This window comes from Halteromyces radiatus (assembly GCF_025201355.1).
Source record: "Halteromyces radiatus strain CBS 162.75 chromosome Unknown BX664scaffold_3, whole genome shotgun sequence".
Lineage (NCBI taxonomy): Eukaryota > Fungi > Mucoromycota > Mucoromycetes > Mucorales > Cunninghamellaceae > Halteromyces > Halteromyces radiatus.
Window position 1 is genome coordinate 1,495,464 of NW_026251689.1, and position 26,827 is coordinate 1,522,290.

Genomic DNA, 26,827 nt, shown 5'->3' on the forward strand with positions numbered 1-26,827 from the left:
TATATATGTTCTATTTTAGTATTGTTTTAATTTTCAATATAAAAGAAAAAAAAAAAACGAAAGAAAAATGCAGGAAAGGTTAATTTCTCTATGAATAATAATATAAAAAGATCAAAATATATTTTATTTTGAATAAAAATAAAAAAAAAAAGAGAAAATAAAATGGATTGGTGTAACTTATTTGTCTGTTTTACTTATTATCATTATCAATAATAATAATAAATCCATTACCTATTATTATTATGTATTATTATTACTATTACTACTTTAAAGGATGGATGATATCAATACAAAACACTTTATTAGTTATGATTTTATATGATAGAACATGAAATCAAAAAGGTAGCGGAGAAGGAAACATGATATTGTTGTGAAACGTCCCCGCCACAAAAATAGCTTGCAATCCAATTTTCTTTTTTTTTTTTTTATTTTTTTTTTTTCTTTTTCTTCTTCTTCTTCTTTTATTATACCATCCGTCAACCCCTTCCCTCTCATTTTTTTTATATATATATATATATAACTAAAGTCTGATATACTGTGCCTAAAATGAAATTTATTTCTCATTTGGCAAGTTTGTCTGCAGCTGCCACTTTGATTTTACAACTTGGTACCTTTGTTGAAGCCAGTCCCTTTTTTACTGAATCCACTACTACTCTTCATTCCAATGACGCTGATACTACACAACAATGTGAAGGTAAAGTTATATTATATTAATAAAATAAAATTTTAAATATATATATATTTGTTATCTTTCTTTTATAGGTTTACGTTTTTCATTCCCTTCTGCTACTGGTAAATTTATTATTATTTATTATTATTACTTTTGATTACTATTGTGGGACAAACAAATTTATTAATGTTTTTTTTTTTCTTAACATCAGGTTTGACTTTTGAAGAACATAGCAAACACGTTGTAGCTTGGCAAGCACCTTCTACCTTGGACAAAATTGTTCTTTCTCTTGTAAAAGATGATGACAACTCGAATTCAATTAACATTGGTACTTTTGGTAAGTTATATCACTTTCTCATTCCCTTTTTTTATTTTCTTTTTCTTTTAACTCTTTTTTTTTTCTCTCTCTCTCTCTCTCTTTTTTTTTTTTATACCAATAAATTAGATGCTAAGGCTGGTGCAACTTCTGAACTTCCTTTGGATCTTCAAGGTCAACAACCTGGTCAATATCATTATCATCTTCAAGCAACAGGTTCAAGTGGTGACTGTACAATTGATTCAGTAGCATTTGCTATCAACCAACAACAACAACAACAACAACAACAACAACAACAACAACAACAACAACAACAACAACAACAACAACAACAACAACAACAGCCTAACACTTCCATCGATCAAACTTCTTCAACCGATGATAAGAGTCTACATTCAAACGACGAAACCTTTGACAAACTCATTCAATCTATCAAGGGTCAATCATCTGATGTTCACTCCAACACTGACACCTTTGATAATCTTATCTCCAACCTTTCAAAGTCAAATACACCTACCAACTCTGACAAGGTACTGGATGGCCTCGTCAATGATCTGAAGCAAACTGAAGCCCAACATTCAAATGATCAAATCTTTGATGGTCTCGTCAATGATCTGAAGGAAACTGGAGCTCAACATTCAAACGATCAAATCTTTGATGGTCTTGTCAACGATCTCGAACACAATCAAACACGACATCCAAATAGTGATGATGCCACTTTTGATAAACTTGTCTCAAATATCAATCAATCCGCTCAAACAACCACTAACGATGATGACAATTTGAATTCTATTGTTCATGATATTCAATCCGCCAATCAATCAATTCAAAAATCAAGTCACCAAGATAACGCTTTGAATGATGATTTGGATACTTTAGCTAACGGTGTCTCCCACAATGATGACAAGTTGGATTCTCTCCTTCACGATATTCAATCTACCAAGCAAACAAATCAAAAATCAAATCCAGATTGGGATGCTATGATCAATGATTTGAAATCTGCTGCTTCTCATCCAAATGAAGATACAAAGAAGACTTCCGGTACAAATGGATTGGATCAAGTCATTGATGAATTGGCTGAATCTATCAAGCAAAGTCAAACAAAGGACACTAAGGATATCAAGACAACCAAGAATGATAAATCTCATGCTGATGCTGATCCTGCTCAATCTACTACTACTACTACTGAATCCTTCAAATCTTTTATTGATGTAAGTCATCTTATATATATATTTCTATTTACATGATACCCGAATCTTTTATTGATATCTCCTCTTTTTTTTTTTTTTTTTTTTTTTTTGTTTATTTATAGAGTTTGGATCAAGATTACAAAAAGTATATTCAAAATAACAAGGATAGCGAAACCAAGCAAGTTAGCCACAAGAATGATGCCAAGCCTGATATTGATCCTGTTCGTTCTGCTACTGTACCTCATTCAAATGAATGGTTCACAAACACTGATCTCCGTACCAAGAAGAATCTTAGACGAGCTTTTGTCAAGCGTGCCACAAATCCTTATTTCACCAATGAGGATCGACGTACTACTCATGCGAATGATGCTTCTTCTGTGGAAAAATCAACTGCTTCTCGACCTATCTGGGCTGTCAATGGTGAATTCTTTACAAATGATGATCAACGTACCAATGTCAATGCTATACACAACGATGCTGAATGGTCAGAAGATTCTACAGAACAAACTACTGGCTCTCCCAAGTGGGCTGTTAATGGACCTTTCTTTACTGAAGATAATCAACGTTCTGATGCCAACCTTTTACATAATGATGCCGAATGGGCCGTAGACGAAACATTGGATTCTCCTACTGAAGATATCGTTTGGCACAAGGATGAAATAGCCGATCTCCCTGAATGGAATGTGAACAGTGATGAGGTTTTATTAGCTCACGAAGATAGTGCATGGGAATCCTTTGAACACAACGATGTACCTACTGCTACCCAAGAAGCACCTATTCACCACCCCAATGATGTTGATTGGAATGTTCAAGATGTGACTCTTCCTGCTACTAAGGAAGCACCTATTCATCACCCCAATGATATCGACTGGAATGTTCAAGATACAAACGCTGTGCCTGTGGATCACTCAAACTTTGTACACTGGGACTCAGAGGTCATTGATGCCGTGAACGAAGATGATGATAATTCTCATATTAACGCTGCTCCCGAAGGTGAATGGCATGATGATGAAATTGTCAATGACGGTGATACTCTGCAATGGGCTCAAGATTCTATCGATTTGGATGATGATGATATCAACTCTGTACACAGCGATGCCGTATGGGAAACTAACGAACACGAAAATGATGAAGGACTTGTGGACGACAACAACCGATGGAGTTTGAATGAAGATCCTCTTGAATGGAACACTAATTCTTTTACTGAAAATGAAGCCGTCCCTCACTCAGTTATTGACTCTCATTCCAACGATGCTACTGCCTCTTCCGAATGGATTTCCAGCGAACATGCCAATGATGATGAACTTGAATTTGATCCTTCCTGGGCAGTGAACGAAGCTCCTACTCGATGGTCTGAAGATTCTATTGAAGACAATGCTACTCCCAATTCAATTGAATCCAAGTCTGCTGATGATCACAATGATGCTACTCTTACTTCTCAATGGGAAACGAGTGAACATGCCAATGATGATGAACTTGAAGTTAATCCTTCCTGGGCAGTGAACGAAGCTCCTACTCGATGGTCTGAAGATTCTACTGAAGACAATGCTATTCCCAATTCAATTGAATCCAAGTCTGCTATTGATCACACTGATGCTCCTCTTACCTCTCAATGGGGAACTAGTGAACATCCTAATGATGACGGTTTTGAAGGTAAATCTGCCTGGACTGTGAATGAAGCTATCTCTGAATGGAATGTCAATGAATCACCCTCTGAATGGACTGAAAACTCTCCTCATAATAATGCTGATCCTATCTCTATTGAATCCAAATCTGCTGATGATCACAACAATGATGCTCCTATTACTTCTCAATGGGGTACTAGCAAAGATGCTAATGATGATGGTCACAACAATGAACTTCCTCTTGTTTCTCAATGGGGTACTAGCGAACATGCCAATGATGATGATCTTACAAACGGCTCTTCCTGGAATGTCAACGAAGCGCCTGCTCAATGGGCTGAAGATTCTACAGAAAACAATGATGCTCCTACTTCAATTGAATCCAAATCTGCTGATGATCACGACAATGAACTTCCCCTTGCTTCTCAATGGGGTACTAGCGAACATCCCAATGATGATGATATTGAGCGTGACTCTTCCTGGACCGTCAATGAAGCACCTTCTAAATGGAATGTCAACGAATCACCCTCTGAATGGAATACTAACTATGTTGAATTAGTAGATAATCACGAAGATGCTGCTAAGTTAACTCCAAAATGGACCACAAGTGAACACGCCAATGACGAACATGAAAATGATGCTACGTGGAACCTGAATTCTGATCCTTTATCTTGGCAAGTCAATGAAGACTGGGCATCCAACGACGTTTCATGGTGATTTTTATCCAAAACAATTGTAGTGTATTAGAAATCCCTTCTTCCTCCATCTCTCCCTATGAATATCCTTATGAATGAAGTGTACCACCAATCTCTTACTTTTCTTATTTGTTTTTTTTTTTTATATCTTTATCCTTCTCTTCGTCTATATCTTGTTGTTTTATTATATTTCTTTTATAAATAAAAAACAATATTATCATATGTAATTTGTTATAGCTTTTGATGCCATTTGAGATTGTCAAACAATTTAGCATCTGATCAATGGATGTACCAATGGAATATCGCGTTTCCTTTCTCTGGTTTTGGAAATCCGCCAATAACGAGTGTTGTGACTTTTCGCCTACAAAAAAAAAAAAAAAAAAAAAAACTACCGCGATTTATTTTTTTTTTCTTTTCTATCTTCGTCTATATCTTTTTTTTTCTTTTCAGTTAAATTCATAGTTTATTGGATTCTTTCAAATATAACAAAAAGGGAAAAAAAAAGTCACCTTATATCTTATATATACCGTAATCTTATATACATTGAAAAAAGGTAAGTAATATGAATAGACCACATACCTGATTATATATATAAATTCTACAACTGGACTTTCTTACACTTCATTTCCTTTCTGTTTCCTGTTTTTTCCTTTTTATGTAGCTGCTTTCATAGAAACTATAATATGGACTCTTCAAATGTACCACCACCTGGAAGTAGACCTATCAAAGAACCAAAACGACGCTTGAATCGAGGATCTTCAGGTTTAGGATCTTCCTCAAGTGTGTTTGGAAGCACTGGTTCTGGTTCACAAGCAACACCAGGCGCTATGCAAGCTTTTGGTCAACAACAACAACAACAACAAGCTTCCTCGCCTACCTCTTTTGGATTTGCGTTCAATCAACAACCTGCAAACTCTCCTCCAACTCAACAAACTTCTCAATCGTTTTCCTTTGGTGCTACTCCCATGGCTACTCAACCATCAGCAACAGCATCTCCTTCATTTTCTTTTGGAGGTCAAAGTCCGATGGCCAACACAGGTAGTCAACAAGTAACTAATACAACTGGAGCATTTGGTTCACCATCGTCACAATTGTCGTTTGGAGGATCATCATCTTTCGGAAATCAACAATCATTGTCATCTATGGATACACAAATGAAACCAACTTCAACATTCACTTTCGGTAGTCCTAGTTCTCAATCAGTAACAACTGCAACAACTACAACTACTGCAGCGCCTGCACCTGTTTTCGGTGGTCAAGTTTCGATGGGTGGTTTTGGCGATCAAGGAAAAGCGACTCCTACATTTACTTTTGGTAGTGCACCTCAACCTGCAACAATGACAGCATCAACATCATCAGCCTTTGGTGGTCAACCTTCTTCTTCTGAAACTCAACAAAAGCAATCAACTTCAGCATTTTTTGGAGGGGCAAGTGAACCTATGAAGTCGGTCGCTTCGACCACGTCATTCTCATTTGGTGGATCTGCATTCTCTCCAACTCCTTCAACCAATACAGCATCTTCAACTCTATCTGGCAGTCAATCTCAACCGGATGCATCAAAACAATCCACACCGACGTTCTCATTTGGTAGTTCCACTACGACATCTGTGCCACCAGTATCTTCAGCATCAACTTCGACACCAACATTTAGTTTTGGAAGTACAACTCAAAAAAGTGAATCAACAACAAATACAAACTCTTCTGTTACTAGTACTCCTACCTTTGGTTCCACACAGTCAAAAGGTAAATATATACCTATAGTGGAAGAATAAGATCGAAATCAATTCAGTTACTGATGTTTTTTTTTTTTTTTTATTTAGATGAAGGCGAAAAGAAAAGTCAACCCAAATTTAGCTTTGGCTCGACACCAACATTCTCATTTGGTAGTTCCACCACAACATCAGTTCCACCAGTAACTTCAACATCAACTTCAACAACTGCAACACCATCGTTTAATTTTGGAAGTGCAACTCAAACAAGTGAATCAGCAACAAATATAAGTTCTTTTGGTACTACTACTTCTGCCTTTGGTTCCACGCAATCTAAAGGTAATATATACATAAATTTATACATATGATCAGTTACTGATGTTCCACTTTTTTATATTTAGATGAAGGCGAAAAACAAAATCAACCTAAATTCAGCTTTGGTTCGGCAGCGAGTAAGTCATAGAATTAGACAAAAAAAAAAAAAAAGGGATGAAATCTCTCTGATTCTAATAGAACTGAATTAAACTTTTTCTACTTTCTTAGATGACACGAAACCAACTCAACAAGTTGCACCCACCTTGACTTTTGGGTCTTCTACTGGTAAAGAAAAAGAAAGGAAATTATATGATAGCGTGGGATCAATATTGACTAACATTTTTTTTTATAACCATCTACTGAATCTTGTTTAGAAACAGGTCAGAAACGAAAAGATACTAGTACTGAATCCAATGAACCAAACAAATCACGACCATTCCAATTTTCTTCTTCGGCATCTTCAGACACAGTGGAAAAGCCTCAATTCACCTTTGGTACCATTCCCAGCAGTAGTCAAGTGGATAAAGATACAACCAAAGATAGCAAAGATGATCAAGATACTTCAGATAAAAAAGCATCAGCAACAACGACATCAAAAGGTGATACTGCAACAGCACCCGCGTTTTCATTTGGTCAGTCATCTACTACACAGTCCACTGAAAAATCATCAACGGAAAAGGGCACAGAAAGCGACAAGACTAAAACAACATCTTCAGTTCCTTCTTTTTCTTTTGGCAGCACTACTACTCCATCATCTTCCAAAGATAATCAATCTTCAACCTTCTCTTTTGGAAAGCCAACCGCTCAAGCCTCTACGACTGACAGTTCTGCAGCAAAACCAATGCCAACATTCTCTTTTGGAAAGGGTACTCAACCTCCTACTTCTGACAAGACACCCTCATTTTCTTTTGGTAAACCTCATGGTGAAACTACTGGTAGTTCCACAGATTCTACAAAAAAGACGCCGTCATTTTCTTTTGGTGGACAAGATCAAGCAACTTCGGATGGCAGTTCTGCAGACAAGGCTCCAACACCAACGTTCTCTTTTGGAAAACCAGCTCAAGAAACCACAACCGATAGTTCTTCAGACAAGACACCTACCTTCACATTTGGCAAGGCAGCTCCTATTGATAGCTCTTCTGACAAACCTCCTACATTCTCTTTTGGCAAACCATCATCCACAGATAGCACTTCTGAAAAGACACCTACCTTTTCATTCGGCAAGACAGAGAAGTCTACATCAACAATACCATTCGGCCAATCTACTAAGACAGGTGACGAGAGTACAGTAGAGAAAGCAAAAACAACGACTTCTACAGCTCCAACCTTCTCATTTGGTATGACGTCAACGGATAGTTCGCAACCAACATCAAAGGCAACAGCTATAGGCGACTCATCATTTGGGACACCAACTGGGGTATTTAGTTTTGGATCGAAAAAAGGTAAATTAGAAAAAAACAAGAGAACAACAAGCGAGTGGATCACAACTGACAATGAATTTCATAATCTATCAGATGAAGGTACTGACAAGGACAAATCTCAAGCTGCTACAACAAAATCATTCTCCTTTGGAACTGCTACTGGTAAGAAAACTGAAAGGAATGTGTGAAAATGGGTAAAGCTAATCAAAGAAAATATTTTATGTAATATAATAGGTGCTTCCAAAGAATTAAACAAGCCTGCAACTGTGTTTTCCTTTGGAAAACCTCCATCTACTGGTAAAATCAAAAAAAAAAAAAAGATACAAATCAGAGAAATGAGTGACAAGTAATTAACAATAAAAAAAATACGTTTATAGAGGATAAATCAGCATCTGAAGATACCAAAGAATCGACACTCAAGCGAAAGGGATCTCTTACCGAAACGAATCAACCAAATAAAATGCCAACATTCAATTTCAAGCCCACAACTACTTTTGGAACCGTGAGTCGTGAAGAACCGAAGAGTGTAACAGAAACAGCTACAGCAACAACAGTGACTGGTGAACAGCCATCAATCAAGAAAGTGACAGGTGACACTGAAAAGGAAAAGACTAGTCCATTTACTTTACCGAAGACTACTCAACAAGCAACAGCTGTTTCATCTAAAGAAAGTGATAAGGCTAGTAAATTCAGTGTGTCCACGACCGTAACACCTTCTGCGTCCAAAACAACAACGCCAGCCACTACTACAACAATGCCGACACCAGCTCAAAAAACAACACCAAAAGATACATTCAAACCATTGGTCAGCAAAGAGACACCACCAATCACAATCTCTTCTGCTGGCACTCCAACCAAGAGCATTTTGAAATCATCATCGACATCAAAAGATACATTTGGACCAGCAAAAACAACGACACCGTCTACAGTACAAACAACAATACAATCCAACATCACCAGTATAGACCAAATCAAAGAATCAACACGATTTGCCCAATTACCCACAGATGCTCAATCAGTACTTCTAGAGGCCGAACAATTTATTAACAATCAGCAACTACTTTCACGCAATATTCGAACACGTATGGATGCATTTGGAGGTGAAGATATCATCCATGTCAATACCCAAGTCTCTGAACTCTTAAATGTAAGTCCCAAAAAAAAAAAAAAAAAAAAAAAAAGCGAAGAAGGGTGACTGATGTTTTATTATTATTATTATTAGAATGCTAGTGCATTGAAAGAACAATTACAAGCACAATTACAAATGATTACACGACTTGGGACTGAAATGAAACAACAATTGGATGCAACGACGATCAGCAAAGTGATAGCCGATCGTGGTCATGTCAAACGAATTTCCATGTCATCAGCAGATCACCATAGTTACTTTACAGCATTATATGAAAGATTACGTGGACAGTTGATCGAATTTGAATCGGCCGTGGGACAAATTGAACAAAGACTACAACAAGAAATGGCATCTGGTAAATCTCCTCAAGATTTGGGAATGTTGATCTCCTCTCAAAATCAACTGTTCTTATCTCTCTCGGGCAAGGCCAGCGAACTACATCAACGGGTGCAAAGTCTTTTACTTATACCTTGAACATTTTGTAAATGTATAGTTTTCTCCATTCTCTTTTCTTCTTCTTCTTATTAATTTTATCAATAAACGAAAATATATATCTATTTTTCTTTGGTGATGATGTGTCCTTCATATTGATGATGATGAATAATGAGAGTATTTTGTACATTCTTTCATATATCCATGTATACTCGGATGATGCTATAGGTCTGATTATTATTATCATTATTATTATTATTATTGATTATTTTTATTGTGAATAGGAAATTCAATAAAATGTTGATAGTCACTTTCTAGTTTTTGTTGGCTCCTTTCCTCTTTGGAGGTTATATTGGTAGGTATCATTTGTCTTTTTTAATAAAATTCTATTCATTCGTACAACATCCATCATCACTATCTTCATTATCATTTTTGTCACGTTCATGATCCATCATCACATATCATCCATTTTATCTATCCTTTGACATTCATATCTCAAAAATGCTATATCTTCATGCAATATATTCTCATGTCATTAACCCAACATCATCATCATCATCATAATAATAAATATATTTTTTTTATTCAAATATAAACTAACTACTACTAGACACTATTTCTTCTACCCCGTTTTCCTTTGACTTCCTTTCCTAACCATCGTCCTTGATCATCATCTTCAGCTAAGCGTCCAGTAGCATAGCCAGCACTTAGCCATCTGCCAACGACTGTTTTTCCAACTTGATAGCCCAGATTCTTGATATCATTAAACTTGCTGAATTCCAATGTACCCCATTGTTGGACGGGTAATTTGACGTAGAGAGTACCATTGATCAATTTGGCTTCTTCCAGTTTAGCAACACTACTGACGTAGGTCAATCGACTTTGAATCTCGGCAATACTAGGGATATTGTATGTTCGGAAAGGATTGTAACTGTGTAATATAGCCCACCAGCCACTGATGGAATCACCATAGTTGACAGGACTTGTATCATCATCGGAGGCCACATCTACTGCAATCACAATATCTGCACCCATGTTCTTCGCCACCGTCACAGGTAAGTTGTCCATATAACCCCCATCTACAAGCATATTGCCATTATCACAAATCGGAGGCATATAACCAGATAAAGACATTGATGCTCGAATGTATCGCCATGCGTAACCCGTGGTATGTACTTCCATACGTGAAAATGTAATGTTGGTCGTCACTGCAAAGTATGGTAGCCAAAAATCTTCTACCAGACTGTCACCAAGACATTTCCAAATGGCCCGGTTGAATTCGTGTCCAGTAAACCATGCCGTCACAGGATATGTCAAATCCATCACTTGTCGCCAAATACTTGAAACCCGACCTGCAAATAGCTTGCTTCGTGCAATCGTTGATACTAGATCCATATCGCGAGCGTATAGTCCACCAACAAAACTACCAATACTTGTACCACCAATGATGTCAATAGGAATACCAGCTTCTTCTAATGCTTGAATCACACCAATATGACTGATTCCACGTGCACCACCACCACCAAGAACAAGTGCTACTGATCTTCCACATAACCGTCGTGCCAATCTATCAAAAAAAAAAAAAAATATTAGTCCTAGTGCTGTTATTCTTTTTTTTTTTTTTTTTTTCATAAAATACCTTGCAAAATCATTCCTTGATAAAGTATCCACACTAGTTAAAGTTGTTCCACGTTTCTTGTTCATCACCAAAAGTCGCCCAAAAGTAGGTACTGCTGAATAATACTTTTCCAATTGATCTTTCACATTGTTCAACATATTGATGGATCCTTCTGTCATCTTCCGACCTTGAGTTGTCAACCATGGAGGTCGAACACGATCAGTTGACAATGTTGCATGCTGTTTCATAGCCATAAAGATATGATGATGCGCTTGAATCCAGAGACGATTCTACTCAATTTAAAAAAAAAAAAGGAATATGATTCTGTCAGTAATAGATTCCATTTACTTTTTTTTTTCTTTCTTCTTCTTCTTCTCACCTTTAGCCAATTTTGAGTTGAACCTGGTATACAAGAACGTTCACGATGTAATAACACCAGTTCCTTTCGAGCAGTCGTTTTCATATTGATCATATATCGTTCATATTCACCCACTGATGGATCCTCATCACCAAGACCGACCAATAAAATGCAATCTGCTTGTCGAATACAGGTACGAGTCCATTGGGAATTGACACCACTATCCGCCAAATAAAGTACAATTCTTGCCTTTTCTTCTTGTTCTGCCAACCATGATGCTATTTTGAGTTTGCCCATCCTTGAGAAAGCATGTTTACCCATAACAGCTGTCACAGTAGCACTGTTGAGTAAGATACAAGAAGCCCCGACATCATGTATCAATGCACTTTTCAAATTGGCTGCGAATTCCGTCAGAGGTACCATTGAATTGACAGGTAAAATACCAATTGTCTTGAGATTAACATTGTTACGTCCATAAAGCTCAGTGTTGGGAGCTGACGAAGATATTTCCTTGCTTGAAGATGCTGTTCCTGAAGAGATGGCGTTTTGTAGATGGAAAGATACATTTTTGTCTTGACCTGGAATCGATTTGTTCATAACCAATTGTAATGAGCGGTAAGCAACCATACGTGAAATTTGAAGAGTGACCTCAGGATGACGTTGTGCAAGAGCATTGAATAATGTCTTTGGCATTCGTGCAAGTTCAGAGTCACGAATAGCATGGAGTGTAGAAGTAGTAGGAGTTCCAGCTAAATGAGAGTAGCAGAAGAAGAAAAAAAAAAGAAAAGAAAAAAGTTAAGACATTTATTTCTTATTTCAATTTTTTTTTTTTTTTTTTGAAGAGGTAAGACAAGAACTTACTTAAGACTTCCAGTTCACCAACACTTTCACCATGACCGAATTCACCAAGGATTTCCAAACCACCTTCCTTCTTTTCTTTGATTGTTCGTAAACGTCCATGTAGAACCATATAAATAGATTCGCTTGGTTGACCTTCACGACATATAATTTGTCCAGCATTTACTTGCATCCATTCCAAAGATAAATCAATATGTAACACTAAAAAGAAAAGAAGAATATAGGTGAGTATTCTTATTTTTTTTTTCTTTGTCAATATTTCTACCCCTTCCCCTCTCAATCTCATGACTTACATAAAGGGCTTAATGAATCCACCAATTGTTTTGCCAGTTTCATCATCACATTTGGGTTTCGATCAACAATACGATCCAGAGATTTCTTTGGTAAGTAGCCCACATAAGTGTTTTGTTTCGCTCGAATATCAACAAAACTAGGATGACCAGTCAAAGCATCTAAATAACCTGCTAATCCACCAGGATGTATACGGAAGGCCGGTTTCTTGATTTGTTTCTTGTTGAATTTTTTCTGCTTGTCACTAGGTAATCGTCCTGCTGGTGCTTCAGAGGCCACTACTTCATTTTGTCGATTTTGTAATTGTTGTTGATGTTTGTTGCTGTCAACAGATGGGAATAAAGAGATTGTTGAGAATTTTTGTTCTTCTTCTTCTTCTTCGTCATCATTATCATCATGCTCGTAGTGATAGTTTTGACGCTGATGATGATGGTGATGGACACTTGATTTACTTCCGCTGCTGGTTGACATCCTTTTCGTCAAATTTGATTTTCGTCGTACTGGTCGAATAGATGATTGTTCGTTGTTACTTTGTAAAATAGGTGTATTTCCTTCTTCACCTTCAGTGGGTGTCATTGTCGCTTCCAAAAGTCCATCAATAACAAAAAAGAGTCCTCCAAAGTGTTCCCTTTCACGTACTAATACTGCACCTTCTGGGTAATACATGATCATAATTTCATCAGGTGAGATAAAGTTTGATAAATGGTGTTGATGTCGATCACCTCCATGAGAATCTGTACCAGAGTGTACAGACGAAATAGTAGAAAGATTGTCCAATTCGTCATCGTAAGGATAGTTGAGAGCATCAAGTGTAGGTGATGGGTTTGAATCTACTGTACCTGCTTGCGAGAAAAGATCCATTGGATAGACATGCCTAGAACGTAACTGTTCAGGTGAATCAAAGTAGTTATTACGACGTGGTTCTCGAGGTGATCCATGACTATAAAGTAAAGAAGGCAATTTGTTGTTCGATGTCGATGAGTTACTGTCAGGTGCCGTTTTAATACCAAGAGACTTTGAAAGACATTTGACCACTGATGTTCGAAGATGTTCATCATCTTCCATACTGTAATCATCGTCACCGGTAACTTTGGAATTGTAATGCAATTGTCGCTTATGTCGTTGTCGTAAATCAGTTGAAGTCGATCCAGATAATCCAGTAGGAGAAGGACTTGCTCTTTTTCCAGCGTTGATTTGCTTCAATGCTTCATTTGCAGGACTAAGAAGTGCAGGTGTTGATGTGTTCATAATATCAATAGCTTGTATAAGACCAGGAGTTCCGATTCTATCTGCATCCACAGGTGAGAAAGTAGTAGGAGTGTTGCGTGGATAATCCTTGCTAGTACTATTTCTACCATTGCTATTGACGGCAACGCTGTTGATACCGCTACCTTTGCTAGTTCCTGTTGTTGATGTCGGAGTCGTTGGGCTAGTAACATCTCCATCTTTATTTTCAGTTGCAAATTTCTTTCGGAGTCGATCCATAGCACTAGGAAGAAAAAAGTCACCAGGAGAGTTCCAGAAAGGTCCATGTTCACTAACGGAGTCATTCGTTAACTTTTCGAGTCGTAAAAGTTCAGTTGTCAATCCAAGATATCGATGGCTCGTCATCAATGTTACTCTTTGGAATCTTGTCACAATCACTTGAACGATATGAGCAGCAGCTTTGGGGAATTTTTGAGTTAATTTATGGAAGGCTTCTTCAGGAATCACGGCTAGAGTTGTATCTACAGTTGCTCTTGCAATGATGTTGGGATGGACTGATCGATATTGTCTTCGGTAAAAAGAGGTTGATTGAGATGCTGCCTTGCGAGGATGAATTTGTGGATTGACAAAACCAGCACCAAGAGAAGTATCGATAATATCATCTTGATCTAGTAAGGAATATATAATATATAAATGAGTAAAAAGAAAAAAAAATCATATTGGCAGGTTCACTTTTTTTTTTTTTTTTTTTTTTTTTACCTTGTGGATGAATTGCTGTCATTGGTGGAGTATATGCATTCTTGTTGATTCGATGTGATCCATTGTTTCCCATACTGCCAAACGAAGATAATCGATGTTGGCGACTGGTATTTGGAGAAATATCCGGAGCTGCTACAGAAGAATTACTTGAGACTGGTAAACTTGGGTCACTTGTTTGGTTTTCCAAATTGGGGAAGACTTGGCGCCACTCATCAGAAGAAGTATCACGTCGCATTTCTAGCACTGGAGGAGGTAAGCTTGTAGAACCCTGACGAGAGGAAGAATCTTGTTGTTGACCTGATCTTGAAGCAATTTGTTGACGCATGGATTTATGTCTTGTTTTTTCTTTGAGTTCAGTACGGTTGAAACTTTCCCTAAAGATCGAGAGAATTGTAAACAGACTAGAGAGGGTACCACCTTGACCTACTTCGTTGATAAGAGTATAATCCTTGAATTTGTCATACCGTCGTTTCTTTCCTTTTTTCATCCAATTGTCCAAAAGAACATCATCATCATTATCATCGCTATTGATACTGCTAGTACTAGTAAAGGAATTGTTGCTACTACTAGTACCTGAATCTTCAGAATCAGATAATGTAAATGTGGCACCATGATCATCATCAGAATTTTTATCGCTGTAGGTATCATCGCTGTTGTCGTTGTTGTTGTCATTATCAGGCTTCACAAACATTTGCACGTGTCCATCTACAACGATATAAAACGAACGTTCTTGTTCAGGATTTCGAAACAAAGTGTCACCTGCCAGTAATTTCTTTGTTTGTAAATGTCGTGCTAATTCGTGAAACACGGGTTGTTCGAGGTATCCAAATATCTTGATACTAGACAAAAAGGCCGATAAGAATTCATCAGGGTAATTCTTGATATTGGGTTTGGAATAACCAGAATCTTCACCAGAATCGGGATGTAAATCAAAGGAGGAAGCAGCCTTTTGAGGATTTACAGGTTTAAGACGAGAGTACTTTGTCAAAAAGCGGTATCTGATAATGTAATAACCAACAAGACCAATCAAAGCAATCAACATGGCCAAAGAAGAAAAGTTCAGGTGTAAAGTAAACGACCAAGTAAGAATCCGATAAAAGAAGAGTGGAATAGTAATCGTTGTAAAACCAGCTATTCGAAACAGAACTGAAGGCACAAAACCGACTATTCGAGTAAGCATAGAGGAAGAAGAGGTAACAATACCGGTAGAATCAATAGAAGATGAGATGTCACTTAAATTGTTCAAGTCTTGTGCTATTTTTGTAGTACATTGTTGTGCTTGTATTGAATCCATGAAAAGATGGGTATAAAAGAATAAAGAGAAAGAAAAAAAAGAAAGATAGAAAATGGGTATTTTGAGCTTTTTTTTTTTAATCAAAACTCCGTCATGTCACTACTTGGTTTGGCAGTAGTTCATTCTGTTCAAAACGTGAACTCCGTTAACGTTAAAGCTATTAGAGAAAGAATCGGATTCTTTCTTTTCTGTACAACAATAGTTTAAGATTTGATAATAGGACTTTAGTTTTGTCAGTATCGATATTCTTTGTAAAAAGTGGCTACCATATCAGGCAGAGAAGCTCAAAAAAAGACTTGACATGATTCAACAACCGCTTATTTTTCTTAACTTCTCTCTTCTTTCCTTTATTATTTGACAACACTCTAATGGATGTAAATAATCCATTTACTCTTACTGGTCGCAAGGCCTCAGGAAGAAATAGGAATGGCATGTATCCAATTGCTAGACAACAACAACAACAACAACAGAAAGAACAATATGGGTTTCCTGAATTACAAGGTAACGTGTTTATTATGCTATAAAGCAAATGACTTTTTCATAAATATTCGACCTGTAACTCATTCTTTATATATATATGTATATATTTTATAGCTGTTATGGAAGATATTCACAATGGTTGGGAATTTATGTTGGATGAAGATGTAAATCAATCAACTATCTTTTTTTTGTTTTCTGCTTCAATATTCACTTTTTCATCTCTTTTTTTTTTTTTTTTTTTGGTAGTTCGATCCTGTGACATTGGCTTTGGCTTTGATGGATGATAGCTCTGTTGGAAAAGGACGAGATTATGACACTTTTCAACGTATTTATTATGATCTTGATGATGCTCTACATATCATTGTTGATGGTAAGAAAAAAAAAATACTCTATTCTTTTCTTTTTTTTTTTTTAATATTCTAGCTGACCTGATTCTCCTAATCTCTTTTTTTTTTTTTGAATATAGACTATTATAAAGGTTTCAACAATTCCATTGGCACTTTTGGGGGTGTTTTGCAACATATCAATGGTAAGCTATAAGTTAAATAAACTGCCAAAAATAATTATCTGATCGATTTGATGTATATAAGATTCAAGGAATCGCGTGACGCAAATGAAGGCAAATTTGAAAAAATGTAAAGCTGAATTATTGGAAAAGCATACAGATCTTTTGAATATGTGGTCAAAAACACAAGAACACAAGGAAATGCTTTCTTTATTGGAAACTATGTAAGTGTCAAAAAAGGGAAAGTTTGAAGATAGTGTTTTAACATGTGCTTTTCTTTTTATTATTTATTTATTTATTTATTTAGAGAAGATATTCGATCCACACCGGAAAAACTGGATAACATGACAAGTAATAAACATGTTCTTTCGGCAGCTACTCTATTAGTTAATTCCTTGAAGACTATCAACAGCAAAGAAATGATGGAAATTGGTGCCCTTGATGATCTTCGAAGCACACTGAATACTGAAAAGAATGTAAATATAAATCTGTGCACAGATAGGAAAATGAAATTAATATATACTTTTGAATAGGATTTATATGATATGCTTCTTGAAGAACTTCACAACAATCTATATCTAAAAAGCTTTTATTGTGTCAACTTATGGTGTGATTATATTACTGGACAACAAACATGTAAATATTATATATTATAAATTAGGAAGAAAACGTTTCATATATACTCATTTTACATCTTTTCTATTGTTATAAATAGTACCAGAATTAACTATCAAGCCAAGAAAGTAAGTCCTAAATGTCAACAAATACTAATACAATGTCATTCATCTCCCCCCTTTTTTTTGGTTAGTTTTTCAGAAAAGGAAAAAGTTAAAGAACAGGACATGTTTTCCGTGGATGAAAATGAGATTGTACGTACAAAAAAAAAAAAAAAAAAAAAAAAAAGAGTGATACTTTCGACAAATGATCAAACTCAACAATGACAATTTACAAATATTTATTACTAGCTGGCAGAAGACCTGGATAAGAATCCTGAAACGGACCCTTATTATTATATGGAAATCATTATGGAAGCTTTGGCTGTATTAGGAGAAATACCGGCTGCTTTACAGGTAATACACCTTCTTAAATAAATATTTTCACATGCTCATTTATTTTAATGTATAATAGACACTTCAAGATAGACTTCCCTTGGAAATACATACACTATTTGATTCGACTATCAAACAAGTAGAGTCAAGGTAAATTAAAAAAAAAAATCCAGTTAGAATCCAATTGATATCTTAATGTTTTTATATTGTTTCTATAGGCACTCTGTTCAACCTCAGCAAACAAATCGTGATCAGAACAAAATGGATGAAGAATCTGATATTTATTGTTTGGACAAAGCAAATACGGATGCTCGGAATGAAATTTTGAAGGATTTACTTTGGACATTGTATTCAAAAATTGAAGCTGTACTCCGTGGTCATCGATTTATTGAAAATTGTGCTCATAGAAGCAAAAAGGTAACATTAAGGAAAAGAATATGATGACGAGGAATTTTAACAGATCTTTTTGTTCCACACGTAGCGTCTTGCTGGTTCTTCCAATGGTAATTTTCGTATATATCACTTTCATGAAATCTGGCGGCCAATACAAGCTGAAGTAAGGTCAATGGATGAAACATCGACATATGATGACTGATTTACTTTCTTTTCGGTAGATCCGATCACTATTACAAGATTATCTGACAACACAAGAACGAAGAGCAGCAGCGGCAGCACAATCGAATTCCTTTTTATTAAAGGACGATTCATCTAACAATGAATCAACAAAGTCTCGTACCAAATCAAAAACTCTCTTCAAGTTTACTGATGCTTCTGAAAGTGCAGTGGTGGCGGCTGAATATCAGCCGGTACAAGATCTCCTTTACTTCCGATATCGAAAGATGATTCCTGAGCTTGCATCCTCTGAAGAAATATTATCTGGCTCTATGATGAACTCCAACATTGTAGACCGTTTCTCAACAAACATGATGGCTCGTGGTGGTCACAAGTTACTGGTTAATCCTGATGCTTACAATGTCAGTGTTTTGTTGAAACCTACTATGGCATTTTTACAACGTCTTCGAGAAGTATTTCCCAATTAGTAAGTAGCAAAATGAAAAAAAAAGAATCAATTACATAATTAATATACTAATCATATCTCATTTTTACTCTTATTATTATTAATTTCCAATAAAAAAAATAGTGATGATCAAAGTGAAGAAGGTTTTGGAAGCTTTTTGGATGACTTTGCGGTTAATGTCTTTTTACCTCAGATAGAAGAAAAGGTTATGCAACTGATCCATTTGGCAACATCAGGTAAGATTCTTATAGAAATAAAATCATTATAGCATGACTTGTATACTTAATACACATATATATATAGGCCTGGACGCCTTTCAAGATGCAAGACATTACAAAAATTTTTCCAAATATCCCATTGCCAAGGTATTAAAACAAAAAAAAAAAAAAAAAAAAAGAGTTAGAAAAGAGGAAAAAAAACGATACTGAATTATGTTTAAATTTTTTATATTATAGAGTGCCGTGGCGTTGATTTCTGTTGTACAAAGTTTATGCCGGACCATGCACACTATGCCATTTCACACTGAAGAATACATTCGTATGGCTGAAGTAGTATTATTGAAATACTATGAAAAATGCTATCAACGATTTTATTGTAAAGTGATACATTATGTTAAGAAAAAATGACTAACGTCCTTGATTTGATTATTAGATATTGTCGCTCGTGGAAATACATATACAACTCGTAGCAACAAGGATCAAAGCACAGCTGATACCAATATCAGTGCAAGTGGTGATTGGGCACAAGATGAAAGTCTTGTTGGTCTACTGGCACAGAATCCCTACTTCAACGACGATACCGTAAGTTCTATTATTATTAGTAGTAAATAGCATATTCAATTATACCATCTTGTAATCAAAACATAGTATCTAATTCACTTTTTTTTTAATTCCTTTCTCTTAGAAAGCTGACGACGAGTTTGTCAAGGCTCTCAATCAAGCGGTAAGAATTTGATTCATCCAGACTGAAAAAAAAAGAAAGGAATTTCACAGGTCTGATACTGATCTTCTATTTTTCTTTTCTTTAATAGGAAATCACAATGGAATTCAAACTGAAAAACGAGACCGAACCTAATCGTCAAATTGAAGCAGATGAACTTATCTTTGATCAAAACAAGCTTATTTTCCTCGGACGACTGTATCATAGTTTAGTAAGTATCATTATTCAAGGTAAATGACAGTGCAATCAATATTCACCATTCCCCTTCCATTTTATCTTTATTTTTCCTAGAAATGGTTTGTTCGTGAAATTTGGGAACTTCGTACCGCTCATGAAACTTCCAATATGCCTTTTGGATCTCCAGATGGTGAATCTTATGAGGTAATATAAAAAGAAAAAAAAATATTTGAATGATAAAACATAAGGGATTCTATGATTTTTTTTTGTCACTTTTATTAGGCTGCCAATTCGAGAAGATGGTCATCCAGCGAAAAACGCTTGTCTTCTATAGAACATACTGGAGCAGCCTTACTTCCTTTACGTGGTGAAGCAGCAAGGTACGTGTTGTGTGAAAAAGGAAAGAAGAGAGAAGCATAGCTTTATATACTGATAATTCTAATTTTTCTTGACAGACGTTTCGATACCCTTCTGACAACTTATCAACAACTAGCCGAAACATGTCTTTTCACTCTTCGTCTGGAAATTCGTTGTCACACTCTGTATTATTTACAAATGGTGATACGTGATGTAAGTGAAAGGAAAAGAAAAAAAAACCAGTCAAAAAGGTCCCACAGTTAACCTGAGTATTTCATTTTTTTCTTTTTTTTTTTTTTTTTTTTGGGAAACATAGGGAAACTACTATCTTGAAGATGAATCCTTTGAACCCGATCCATATGTGATTACATTGAATTCTGATTTGATGGATATTGATGATTCGATCAATGTGTCTTTACCAAGAAAGGATGAAATGTAAGTAGGGATAGAATGAAAAAAGAGAACTTTTACTTAATTAACGATAATTTATACTTCAAGGTTTTGTTTTGACGGGTTACCAGCATTGATGGTTCATATTCTTATTTCAGAAGCTGGTTATATCAAACGTATGAATCATCATGGTGCTCAAAAAATGATCCGCAATATCCTTGCTCTTCAACAAAACTTAACCAACTTTGTGGCTCCCAATCAAAGTGCAGTCATGGAACGTGCCCGTGCCTACTACCAACTTTATGACTATGGAACTGAAAACCTGATCAAGAGTATCCGTGACAATGGACCTTCATTTACTTTTGATGAATATTGTGTGATTCTATCTTTGATTAATGATGCCAATGATGACAGCGATACCCAAGAAGAAGATGGGTCAAAGAGAAAGGCAAGCGACGCTCCTTCGGATTGGTTGATGAAGTTGGATGAAGTGATGGTAGAATATGACACCTAGAGCGTAATATTTTTATTTTATCAATACCTTACTTTTCTTCTTTTTTTAACTATTATTATTTAATAAAACAAACTACTTTATTGATGTCTTATTTATACATATCTTCATATACTAGATTTTATTATAATTGATGTAAAATTAGTCATCGTGATCAATGTGTATGTACCATCCATCTATGCTGCATTGTTTATATGTTTCAAAGAAGGTTCAATAACAATAATAATGACTAATGTTAAAAATGTCTTTTATTTAATAAAACGGGATAACTATACATAAACATGCGTGTATTTTTTTTTCCTTTTTGATATAATGGGATGATGATAATAAAAATGAATCCATGATAAGAATACACTAAAAATGGGAGGGATATCTAACTAATATACTGTATATAAAGGAGGAGAAGAGTCTATTCTACATCGGAATCACCTTTCACACTATTGTTACTACTATGAGTAGGGGTATTTTTGCCTGATAAGAGCCGACCTTTGTATAAAAGTTTTTCCTAGAAAAAAAAGGAAAAAGAAAAAGAAAAAAAAAAAGAGAATAGTTTGGTAAGATTAATAAAGAAGGATGATTGTTCCTCTATTTCTATTCTTACCACCATAGTTTCAGCACCAAATCTTCCAGCAAATCCCATGATAAGGTGATGATTTTGATTTTCCCAACTATCAAGATGATCCAAAATCATATTAGTGATTTGTTTTCGAAGATCATCAATGGATTTCTTTGTTTTGATTTCCTTTTCCTGAAAATAAAAGATAAAAAAAAACAAAATCAGCGAATGATGAATCACAAACCACATGCGTTTACTTTTTTTTTTTTTTTTACCTTGAAGAAAGATATATTGAGTTCTTTTGCACTGACTCCTCGTTCCAAATTTCGACGTAGATAAGAGTCATAATCACGAACAATCCTTGTGATTAAATCAGAAGTGGAGATACCATCTGTCCTTTGAGTTGGTAAAAACTTGCCTTGAGCCTTGACAAAAGAGTATACATCACCAGATTCAGAGGATCCATAAGGTTCGGCATCATGTGCAACATAGTCAATTTGATGTCTGTCGATGAATTCTTGAGTGACCACCCATGGTGCATCTTCAATCACTTCATCCACCCACTTGATATGTCGTAAAGCTTCATATCGTTCCACATCTTTCATCACTGTCTTGCCTTTACGTTTGTGTGTTTCGATATCGCCGCATACTATACTTGTATAAATGAGTTCAGTTCATTCTATTCTATATCTAATTAAATATAGATCATTTTTACTTACCTCCAACAAGTAGGTATACATTATCAAATGCTTTCTTGGCTTGTTCCAGTGCTTTGGCATGACCAAAATGGCAAAGATCATAAATCCCATCTGCATATATACGAATAGGTCTACCTGTTGGTGGCTATCCAAGTGCATATATAATCAATATCATCATAAACAAAGAGGAAAAAAAGGAAGGAGAAGAAAACAAGTCAGAATTCTTTGTATATTTGATTCTCTTTTTCGTATCATTATCATACAAATATTCTTGACTTACTTTGTTCACCTTAAAATCGAATCCTTCACCAAGAGAGAATGCTGGTGGTGGTACATGCGATGCTTCCAATCCATCAACTTTATCGACTTTGGTAGGTGTAGGCGAAATGCTTGGACTGGGCATGTACGTTGTATCTTAATAAATGAATAAATAAAACGTGAATGAATTAGTTACCAAGAAAAAAAGAATAGGTATTTGTATTTTTCTGTTTTTTTTTTTAATATTAGGAATTAAGACTTACCCATGCTGTATCGATACTTTTTTTTTTTTTGTAATGAAACAAGAGAAGGAAGAAGAAGAAAAAGAAAATAAGGTGAGCCCTTTTTATCTAAACCGGGATTCAAAATCAGACCTGTTTTAGGAAATGGGTGCCCCTGGAAATAGGTAAGTCTAAATTCAACCTAAAGCTGAACATCTTCATCATCATCTATCATCATCCGGTTCATTCAAGTTATAGGTCATCCTTCTATCTCCAAATCATTTCTCCAAATCTCTTTTTCTTACTTTGGAATATTCATCACTCATAAAGTGATTAATTTTTTTTTATCATCTCAACATCAGTTGTGTGACGCCTAGTTCTATAAAAAAAATAGGGACCGAACTAGCCTGAGTTGATGAGTATCTCCATTTTGAAATATATCAGATTTAACTAAGAATTGAGAACACGTGATAGCTAAAATCCACTAGTGAATGGGGTAGAAACCCACATAATTCAACAATAAAAAAAAAAAGATGTATATGCATACTATTTATTGGATGGATCATCCCTACCCGTCTCCTAGATGATCAATGCTTTCTTTCGAGACCAGAAATAAGGATAAAGAGGGATGGAAAAAGTACGTCATGTCGGAAATATAGAGGAGAGAGTAAAAGAGTGAGAATGAAGTAGATAGGGGGAAAGAGTGGGGAATATACTATCAGCAAAAAAAAAAAAAAAAAATCGAAAGGGAGAAAGAGATCCTTTTTTTTATTATTTGGATACTAATTTGTGTCGATGGAAATGATGATGATGATGGTGATGATGATGATGTTGTCGTTGTTGCTGTTGTTGTTGATGAACGGTAGAATATCTTTTTTGTAATAAATATTCTTCAATACCACAAGGAGGATTTATAACAACGGAAGGCTTCCTTGAAGTAGCCATACTAGTGGGGATATGATGATACATAGTTTTCATCCGTTCCTGATCTTGTTGATCCATCGACATATGTGGATATAATCGGGTAGTTCTTGGTAAAGAGGGTGATGGCGATGGGGAAATAATGTTAGATGACATCACTGATGGATAATGGTAATGTGGAGATTGATATTGTTGACAATCCTTATTGCTGGTTATACTGGGACGACGGTATGAACTTTGAGTAGATATGGGTACAACTCCAGTATGATTTGAATTCCGTGAAATATTATTAGTTCTAGACAATGAAAGACGGTTGATGATTCGTCGACTAACAGAAGGTTTAGGTACTGGAGATGGCATTGATGATGAGGAGGATGAAGATGAGGACGAAACAGTAATGGAGCGAGTTGGTTGGACGTCGTTTGATTTTCTTGTTTTCGCAGAATAAAAATCATGAGAATAAGTAGATGATGATTCACTTGATAGTGACGATAAAGAATGTTGCCATGATGAAGAAGAACGTTGGTAACCTGCATATTAGAAAAAAAAAAAAAAAAAGGTCAAGTTACTGGTTTCCTTTTTTAGGTTTTTTTTTTTTTTATGTACCTTGTATTAAAGGTTGAGGTAAGCCTTTCTCATCCATTCTTCTTTTCCACGATGATAATTTGGAATCCATTTGAATACACTTTTGAAAGGCTCGATCATAAGCTGCAATACGATCATAGATATTAGGAGCATGACGAGGACCAACTTTGGGATGATTTAATCGGGCCTTTTTATTGGATGAAACCCGAGATGAGAATTTGGAATTAATCTTTGTAGAATATGAAACTGTAGGGAATACCATTATGAATAAAAATGAAACAATTCAAAACAAAAAAAAAAAAAAGAGGATAATCTAAAAAAACATGCTTCTTTTTAAAGGTTTTATGCACTGATGATCTCCTTTTTTCCTTTTATGTAGGGATTTGCCATGATGATAATGGAGGTTGCAATGACCAATAACAATAGTAAAAATAAAACAAAAAAAAAAAAAGATCAGTATACTTCGATAAAGTCAAAACTTGCTAATTCTAATTAAGGAGCACTCTTTTTTTGATGATAATGATGACGATGATGATTGGAAATTAAAGGTCAAAATATAAGATAGAATATATCATCACGGTAATGAGTGATTCTAGTTTAATTCCAAAAGTAGATATATTGTCAACTTTCTTTCTTTCTCTTTCTCATTGTCCACAACTCGTCGGATCAGATATAAAAAAAAGTAAATGATGCAAAAAAAAAAAAAAAAAAAAAACCTGTATCTACCTTTTTTTCATTTCCTTTTGTTCTCATTTTCCCGTACCCCCTACCTGCGGCAGCCATGAGCCAACTATATGCACGAACGCTTACATTGACCAAGTTAAAAAAAAACACTGGATTCCGACCGATAATCAGGTTTGAAGAATGGATTCCAAACCGTATGTTCTTTCATACTATTTATAGCTTATTATTATATGTAGAAGGATGATAATAAAGGAAACTTATATATACATATGGTATGTATGGACTGAGGTGGAAAAAAAAAGAATAAATAATATATAACAGGTTTATTTTCCAGAAGAAGCAAAATGAGAAAGAAAAGAAAGAGGGACCAAAAACAAGCCAAGTGTCGTTCTTTTATAGGATGAATCATCTAAACTGAAAAAAAAAAAAGAATAGTAACAATCAGGCACATGTAAAATGATAGAATAAAAAAAAAAAAGAATCGAGAATCAATATATTATTAAAAACAAAGGAGGTATACCGAAGATCATCAAACTAACTAGAATAATAAAAGGAGGGGAAAGGGTTCAGAACATATAGATGATAAATAATAGGACAAAAACGTGTGTCAATGCGTAAATAAAAAAAGAAAAGGAGAAGTGGAGATCATCTAACACCAAAAGGAATAACCAAAATGCCGAGTCCGTGAATCCGGGGAGGGGAGGTCTGTAGAAATTAAGGGATCATGTTTCATCCTATCGTCATTCTATATACTATCATTGTTGCTGCTGTTGTTATTATTGTTGTTGCATGTTCCATATTTCTGTCTTGCCCGTCGAGCACTTCTAGCCTTTTGTTTGGCGATTTTATTTGATTTTTTGGCATTTTTGCTAAGTGATCCATTCCAAAGGTCATCCAATTTCTCTTTGAGTAGTTTTCGAGCTATACCACGATTTTCTTGCAATGATCTTGTTTGTTGGCACTACCCAAAAAAAAAAAAAAAAAGGTTAACTAAAACAACCAAATACTGAATCCTTTCCTTTCTCCCCCTTCTCTTCTTTCCTCTTCTTCCCCCCTTAAAAACCCAAAGTTACCGCCCCACATAACGCACGAACCCTCCCCTTAGATATTAACACAAAAGTGATCCCATTCAAGAATGCCTTTTTGTTTTTTGGGTGACTTACTTGCACACGGATTCCTGTTGGAATATGTTTTAAATCCACACAGCTTGATCTTTTGTTGATACATTGACCCCCTGGTCCAGATCCTTTGACAAACTTTTCTACCAAGTCTTCATCTCGTAATATAATCTTTTTTCGTTCTGGTTTTCGTAAGCTGGAGGTCGTACTCGTTAAATTTGTGGTCGTAGTTGGAGTAGTTGAGGATATAGTAGACATGAATCTATTGAATGGCTTAGGATAAATAGAAGGAATAGTTGTTTTTAATGGTGAATAAAGACGAGAAAGAATGCACAGCATGGTATTGCAACAGGAAAGAAAAAAAGTATAAATAAAAGTGTTATAGAGGAAAATAGAAAATACAAAGAGATAAAAGACAACGAGAAAAAAAAAAAAATAAAACCCCCGCCTTCCTTTTTTTTTTTTCTTTTTTTTTTT

The 26,827-nt window shown here is 35.4% G+C and overlaps 8 protein-coding genes across 8 annotated transcripts; 4 read left to right on the top strand and 4 right to left on the bottom strand.

The window, feature by feature from the left end:
* Positions 1–431: 431 nt before the first annotated feature.
* BX664DRAFT_99391 (uncharacterized protein) lies at positions 432–3,611 on the top strand. The gene is made up of 6 exons (XM_051549826.1): positions 432–694; positions 763–792; positions 882–1,007; positions 1,116–2,197; positions 2,299–3,291; positions 3,363–3,611. Exons 1-6 carry the CDS (start codon positions 547–549, stop codon positions 3,369–3,371), a joined length of 2,388 nt encoding a protein of 795 aa, XP_051401483.1. The 5' UTR covers positions 432–546; the 3' UTR covers positions 3,372–3,611.
* Positions 3,612–4,896: 1,285 nt separating this feature from the next.
* BX664DRAFT_99402 (uncharacterized protein) lies at positions 4,897–8,222 on the top strand. Its single transcript, XM_051549827.1, has 6 exons — positions 4,897–5,046; positions 5,155–6,236; positions 6,314–6,541; positions 6,604–6,654; positions 6,746–6,802; positions 6,898–8,222. Exons 2-6 carry the CDS (start codon positions 5,177–5,179, stop codon positions 8,124–8,126), a joined length of 2,625 nt encoding a protein of 874 aa, XP_051401484.1. The 5' UTR covers positions 4,897–5,046; positions 5,155–5,176; the 3' UTR covers positions 8,127–8,222.
* Positions 8,223–8,235: 13 nt separating this feature from the next.
* Positions 8,236–9,642, top strand: BX664DRAFT_99409 (uncharacterized protein). The gene is made up of 2 exons (XM_051549828.1): positions 8,236–9,085; positions 9,161–9,642. Exons 1-2 carry the CDS (start codon positions 8,399–8,401, stop codon positions 9,539–9,541), a joined length of 1,068 nt encoding a protein of 355 aa, XP_051401485.1. The 5' UTR covers positions 8,236–8,398; the 3' UTR covers positions 9,542–9,642.
* A 463-nt stretch (positions 9,643–10,105) lies between these two features.
* Positions 10,106–15,883, bottom strand: BX664DRAFT_260351 (uncharacterized protein; the record flags this gene model as incomplete). The annotated part of the gene is made up of 9 exons (XM_051540627.1): positions 10,106–11,066; positions 11,139–11,407; positions 11,497–12,224; positions 12,337–12,534; positions 12,627–12,989; positions 13,068–13,737; positions 13,924–14,492; positions 14,590–15,066; positions 15,157–15,883. The coding sequence occupies 9 exons, from the start codon at positions 15,881–15,883 to the stop codon at positions 10,106–10,108; spliced, it is 4,962 nt and encodes a 1,653-aa protein (XP_051401486.1).
* A 221-nt stretch (positions 15,884–16,104) lies between these two features.
* Positions 16,105–21,411, top strand: BX664DRAFT_328779 (Sec8 exocyst complex component-specific domain-containing protein). The gene is made up of 25 exons (XM_051544661.1): positions 16,105–16,384; positions 16,478–16,527; positions 16,610–16,733; positions 16,830–16,892; positions 16,954–17,092; positions 17,176–17,344; positions 17,402–17,504; positions 17,584–17,611; positions 17,677–17,737; positions 17,834–17,938; positions 17,997–18,067; positions 18,136–18,334; positions 18,399–18,473; positions 18,532–18,956; positions 19,059–19,171; positions 19,239–19,300; positions 19,391–19,529; positions 19,587–19,735; positions 19,839–19,877; positions 19,966–20,085; positions 20,166–20,255; positions 20,334–20,431; positions 20,507–20,621; positions 20,725–20,843; positions 20,907–21,411. Exons 1-25 carry the CDS (start codon positions 16,252–16,254, stop codon positions 21,310–21,312), a joined length of 3,195 nt encoding a protein of 1,064 aa, XP_051401487.1. The 5' UTR covers positions 16,105–16,251; the 3' UTR covers positions 21,313–21,411.
* Positions 21,412–21,539: 128 nt separating this feature from the next.
* On the bottom strand, positions 21,540–23,113 carry BX664DRAFT_294500 (cytidylyltransferase-domain-containing protein). The gene is made up of 6 exons (XM_051542101.1): positions 23,085–23,113; positions 22,844–22,977; positions 22,585–22,708; positions 22,141–22,514; positions 21,911–22,057; positions 21,540–21,814 (listed from the first exon to the last, which is right to left on the bottom strand). The coding sequence occupies exons 1-6, from the start codon at positions 23,086–23,088 to the stop codon at positions 21,719–21,721; spliced, it is 879 nt and encodes a 292-aa protein (XP_051401488.1). The 5' UTR covers positions 23,089–23,113; the 3' UTR covers positions 21,540–21,718.
* A 700-nt stretch (positions 23,114–23,813) lies between these two features.
* Positions 23,814–24,810, bottom strand: BX664DRAFT_357516 (uncharacterized protein; the record flags this gene model as incomplete). Its single annotated transcript, XM_051547963.1, has 2 exons — positions 23,814–24,493; positions 24,570–24,810. The coding sequence occupies 2 exons, from the start codon at positions 24,808–24,810 to the stop codon at positions 23,814–23,816; spliced, it is 921 nt and encodes a 306-aa protein (XP_051401489.1).
* Positions 24,811–25,676: 866 nt separating this feature from the next.
* BX664DRAFT_328782 (RF-1 domain-containing protein) lies at positions 25,677–26,765 on the bottom strand. Its single transcript, XM_051544662.1, has 2 exons — positions 26,396–26,765; positions 25,677–26,193 (listed from the first exon to the last, which is right to left on the bottom strand). The coding sequence occupies exons 1-2, from the start codon at positions 26,687–26,689 to the stop codon at positions 25,978–25,980; spliced, it is 510 nt and encodes a 169-aa protein (XP_051401490.1). The 5' UTR covers positions 26,690–26,765; the 3' UTR covers positions 25,677–25,977.
* Positions 26,766–26,827: the final 62 nt, after the last annotated feature.

Coding starts and splice junctions, on each gene's coding strand:
- BX664DRAFT_99391 (XM_051549826.1), top strand. CDS start 547: ATGAAATTTATTTCTCATTTGGCAAGTTTGTCTGCAGCTGCCACTTTG. Junction 793..881: donor TTCATTCCCTTCTGCTACTG/GTAAATTTATTA, acceptor TCTTAACATCAG/GTTTGACTTTTGAAGAACAT. Junction 1,008..1,115: donor AATTAACATTGGTACTTTTG/GTAAGTTATATC, acceptor CCAATAAATTAG/ATGCTAAGGCTGGTGCAACT.
- BX664DRAFT_99402 (XM_051549827.1), top strand. CDS start 5,177: ATGGACTCTTCAAATGTACCACCACCTGGAAGTAGACCTATCAAAGAA. Junction 6,237..6,313: donor TGGTTCCACACAGTCAAAAG/GTAAATATATAC, acceptor TTTTTTATTTAG/ATGAAGGCGAAAAGAAAAGT. Junction 6,655..6,745: donor CAGCTTTGGTTCGGCAGCGA/GTAAGTCATAGA, acceptor CTACTTTCTTAG/ATGACACGAAACCAACTCAA.
- BX664DRAFT_99409 (XM_051549828.1), top strand. CDS start 8,399: ATGCCAACATTCAATTTCAAGCCCACAACTACTTTTGGAACCGTGAGT. Junction 9,086..9,160: donor AAGTCTCTGAACTCTTAAAT/GTAAGTCCCAAA, acceptor TATTATTATTAG/AATGCTAGTGCATTGAAAGA.
- BX664DRAFT_328779 (XM_051544661.1), top strand. CDS start 16,252: ATGGATGTAAATAATCCATTTACTCTTACTGGTCGCAAGGCCTCAGGA. Junction 17,939..17,996: donor AAATACCGGCTGCTTTACAG/GTAATACACCTT, acceptor AATGTATAATAG/ACACTTCAAGATAGACTTCC. Junction 18,068..18,135: donor ATCAAACAAGTAGAGTCAAG/GTAAATTAAAAA, acceptor TTGTTTCTATAG/GCACTCTGTTCAACCTCAGC.
- BX664DRAFT_294500 (XM_051542101.1), bottom strand. Junction 22,709..22,843: donor TCGATTTTAAGGTGAACAAA/GTAAGTCAAGAA, acceptor GCACTTGGATAG/CCACCAACAGGTAGACCTAT. Junction 22,058..22,140: donor TCAATATATCTTTCTTCAAG/GTAAAAAAAAAA, acceptor TTTTATTTTCAG/GAAAAGGAAATCAAAACAAA.
- BX664DRAFT_328782 (XM_051544662.1), bottom strand. CDS start 26,689: ATGCTGTGCATTCTTTCTCGTCTTTATTCACCATTAAAAACAACTATT. Junction 26,194..26,395: donor CAACAGGAATCCGTGTGCAA/GTAAGTCACCCA, acceptor TTTTTTGGGTAG/TGCCAACAAACAAGATCATT.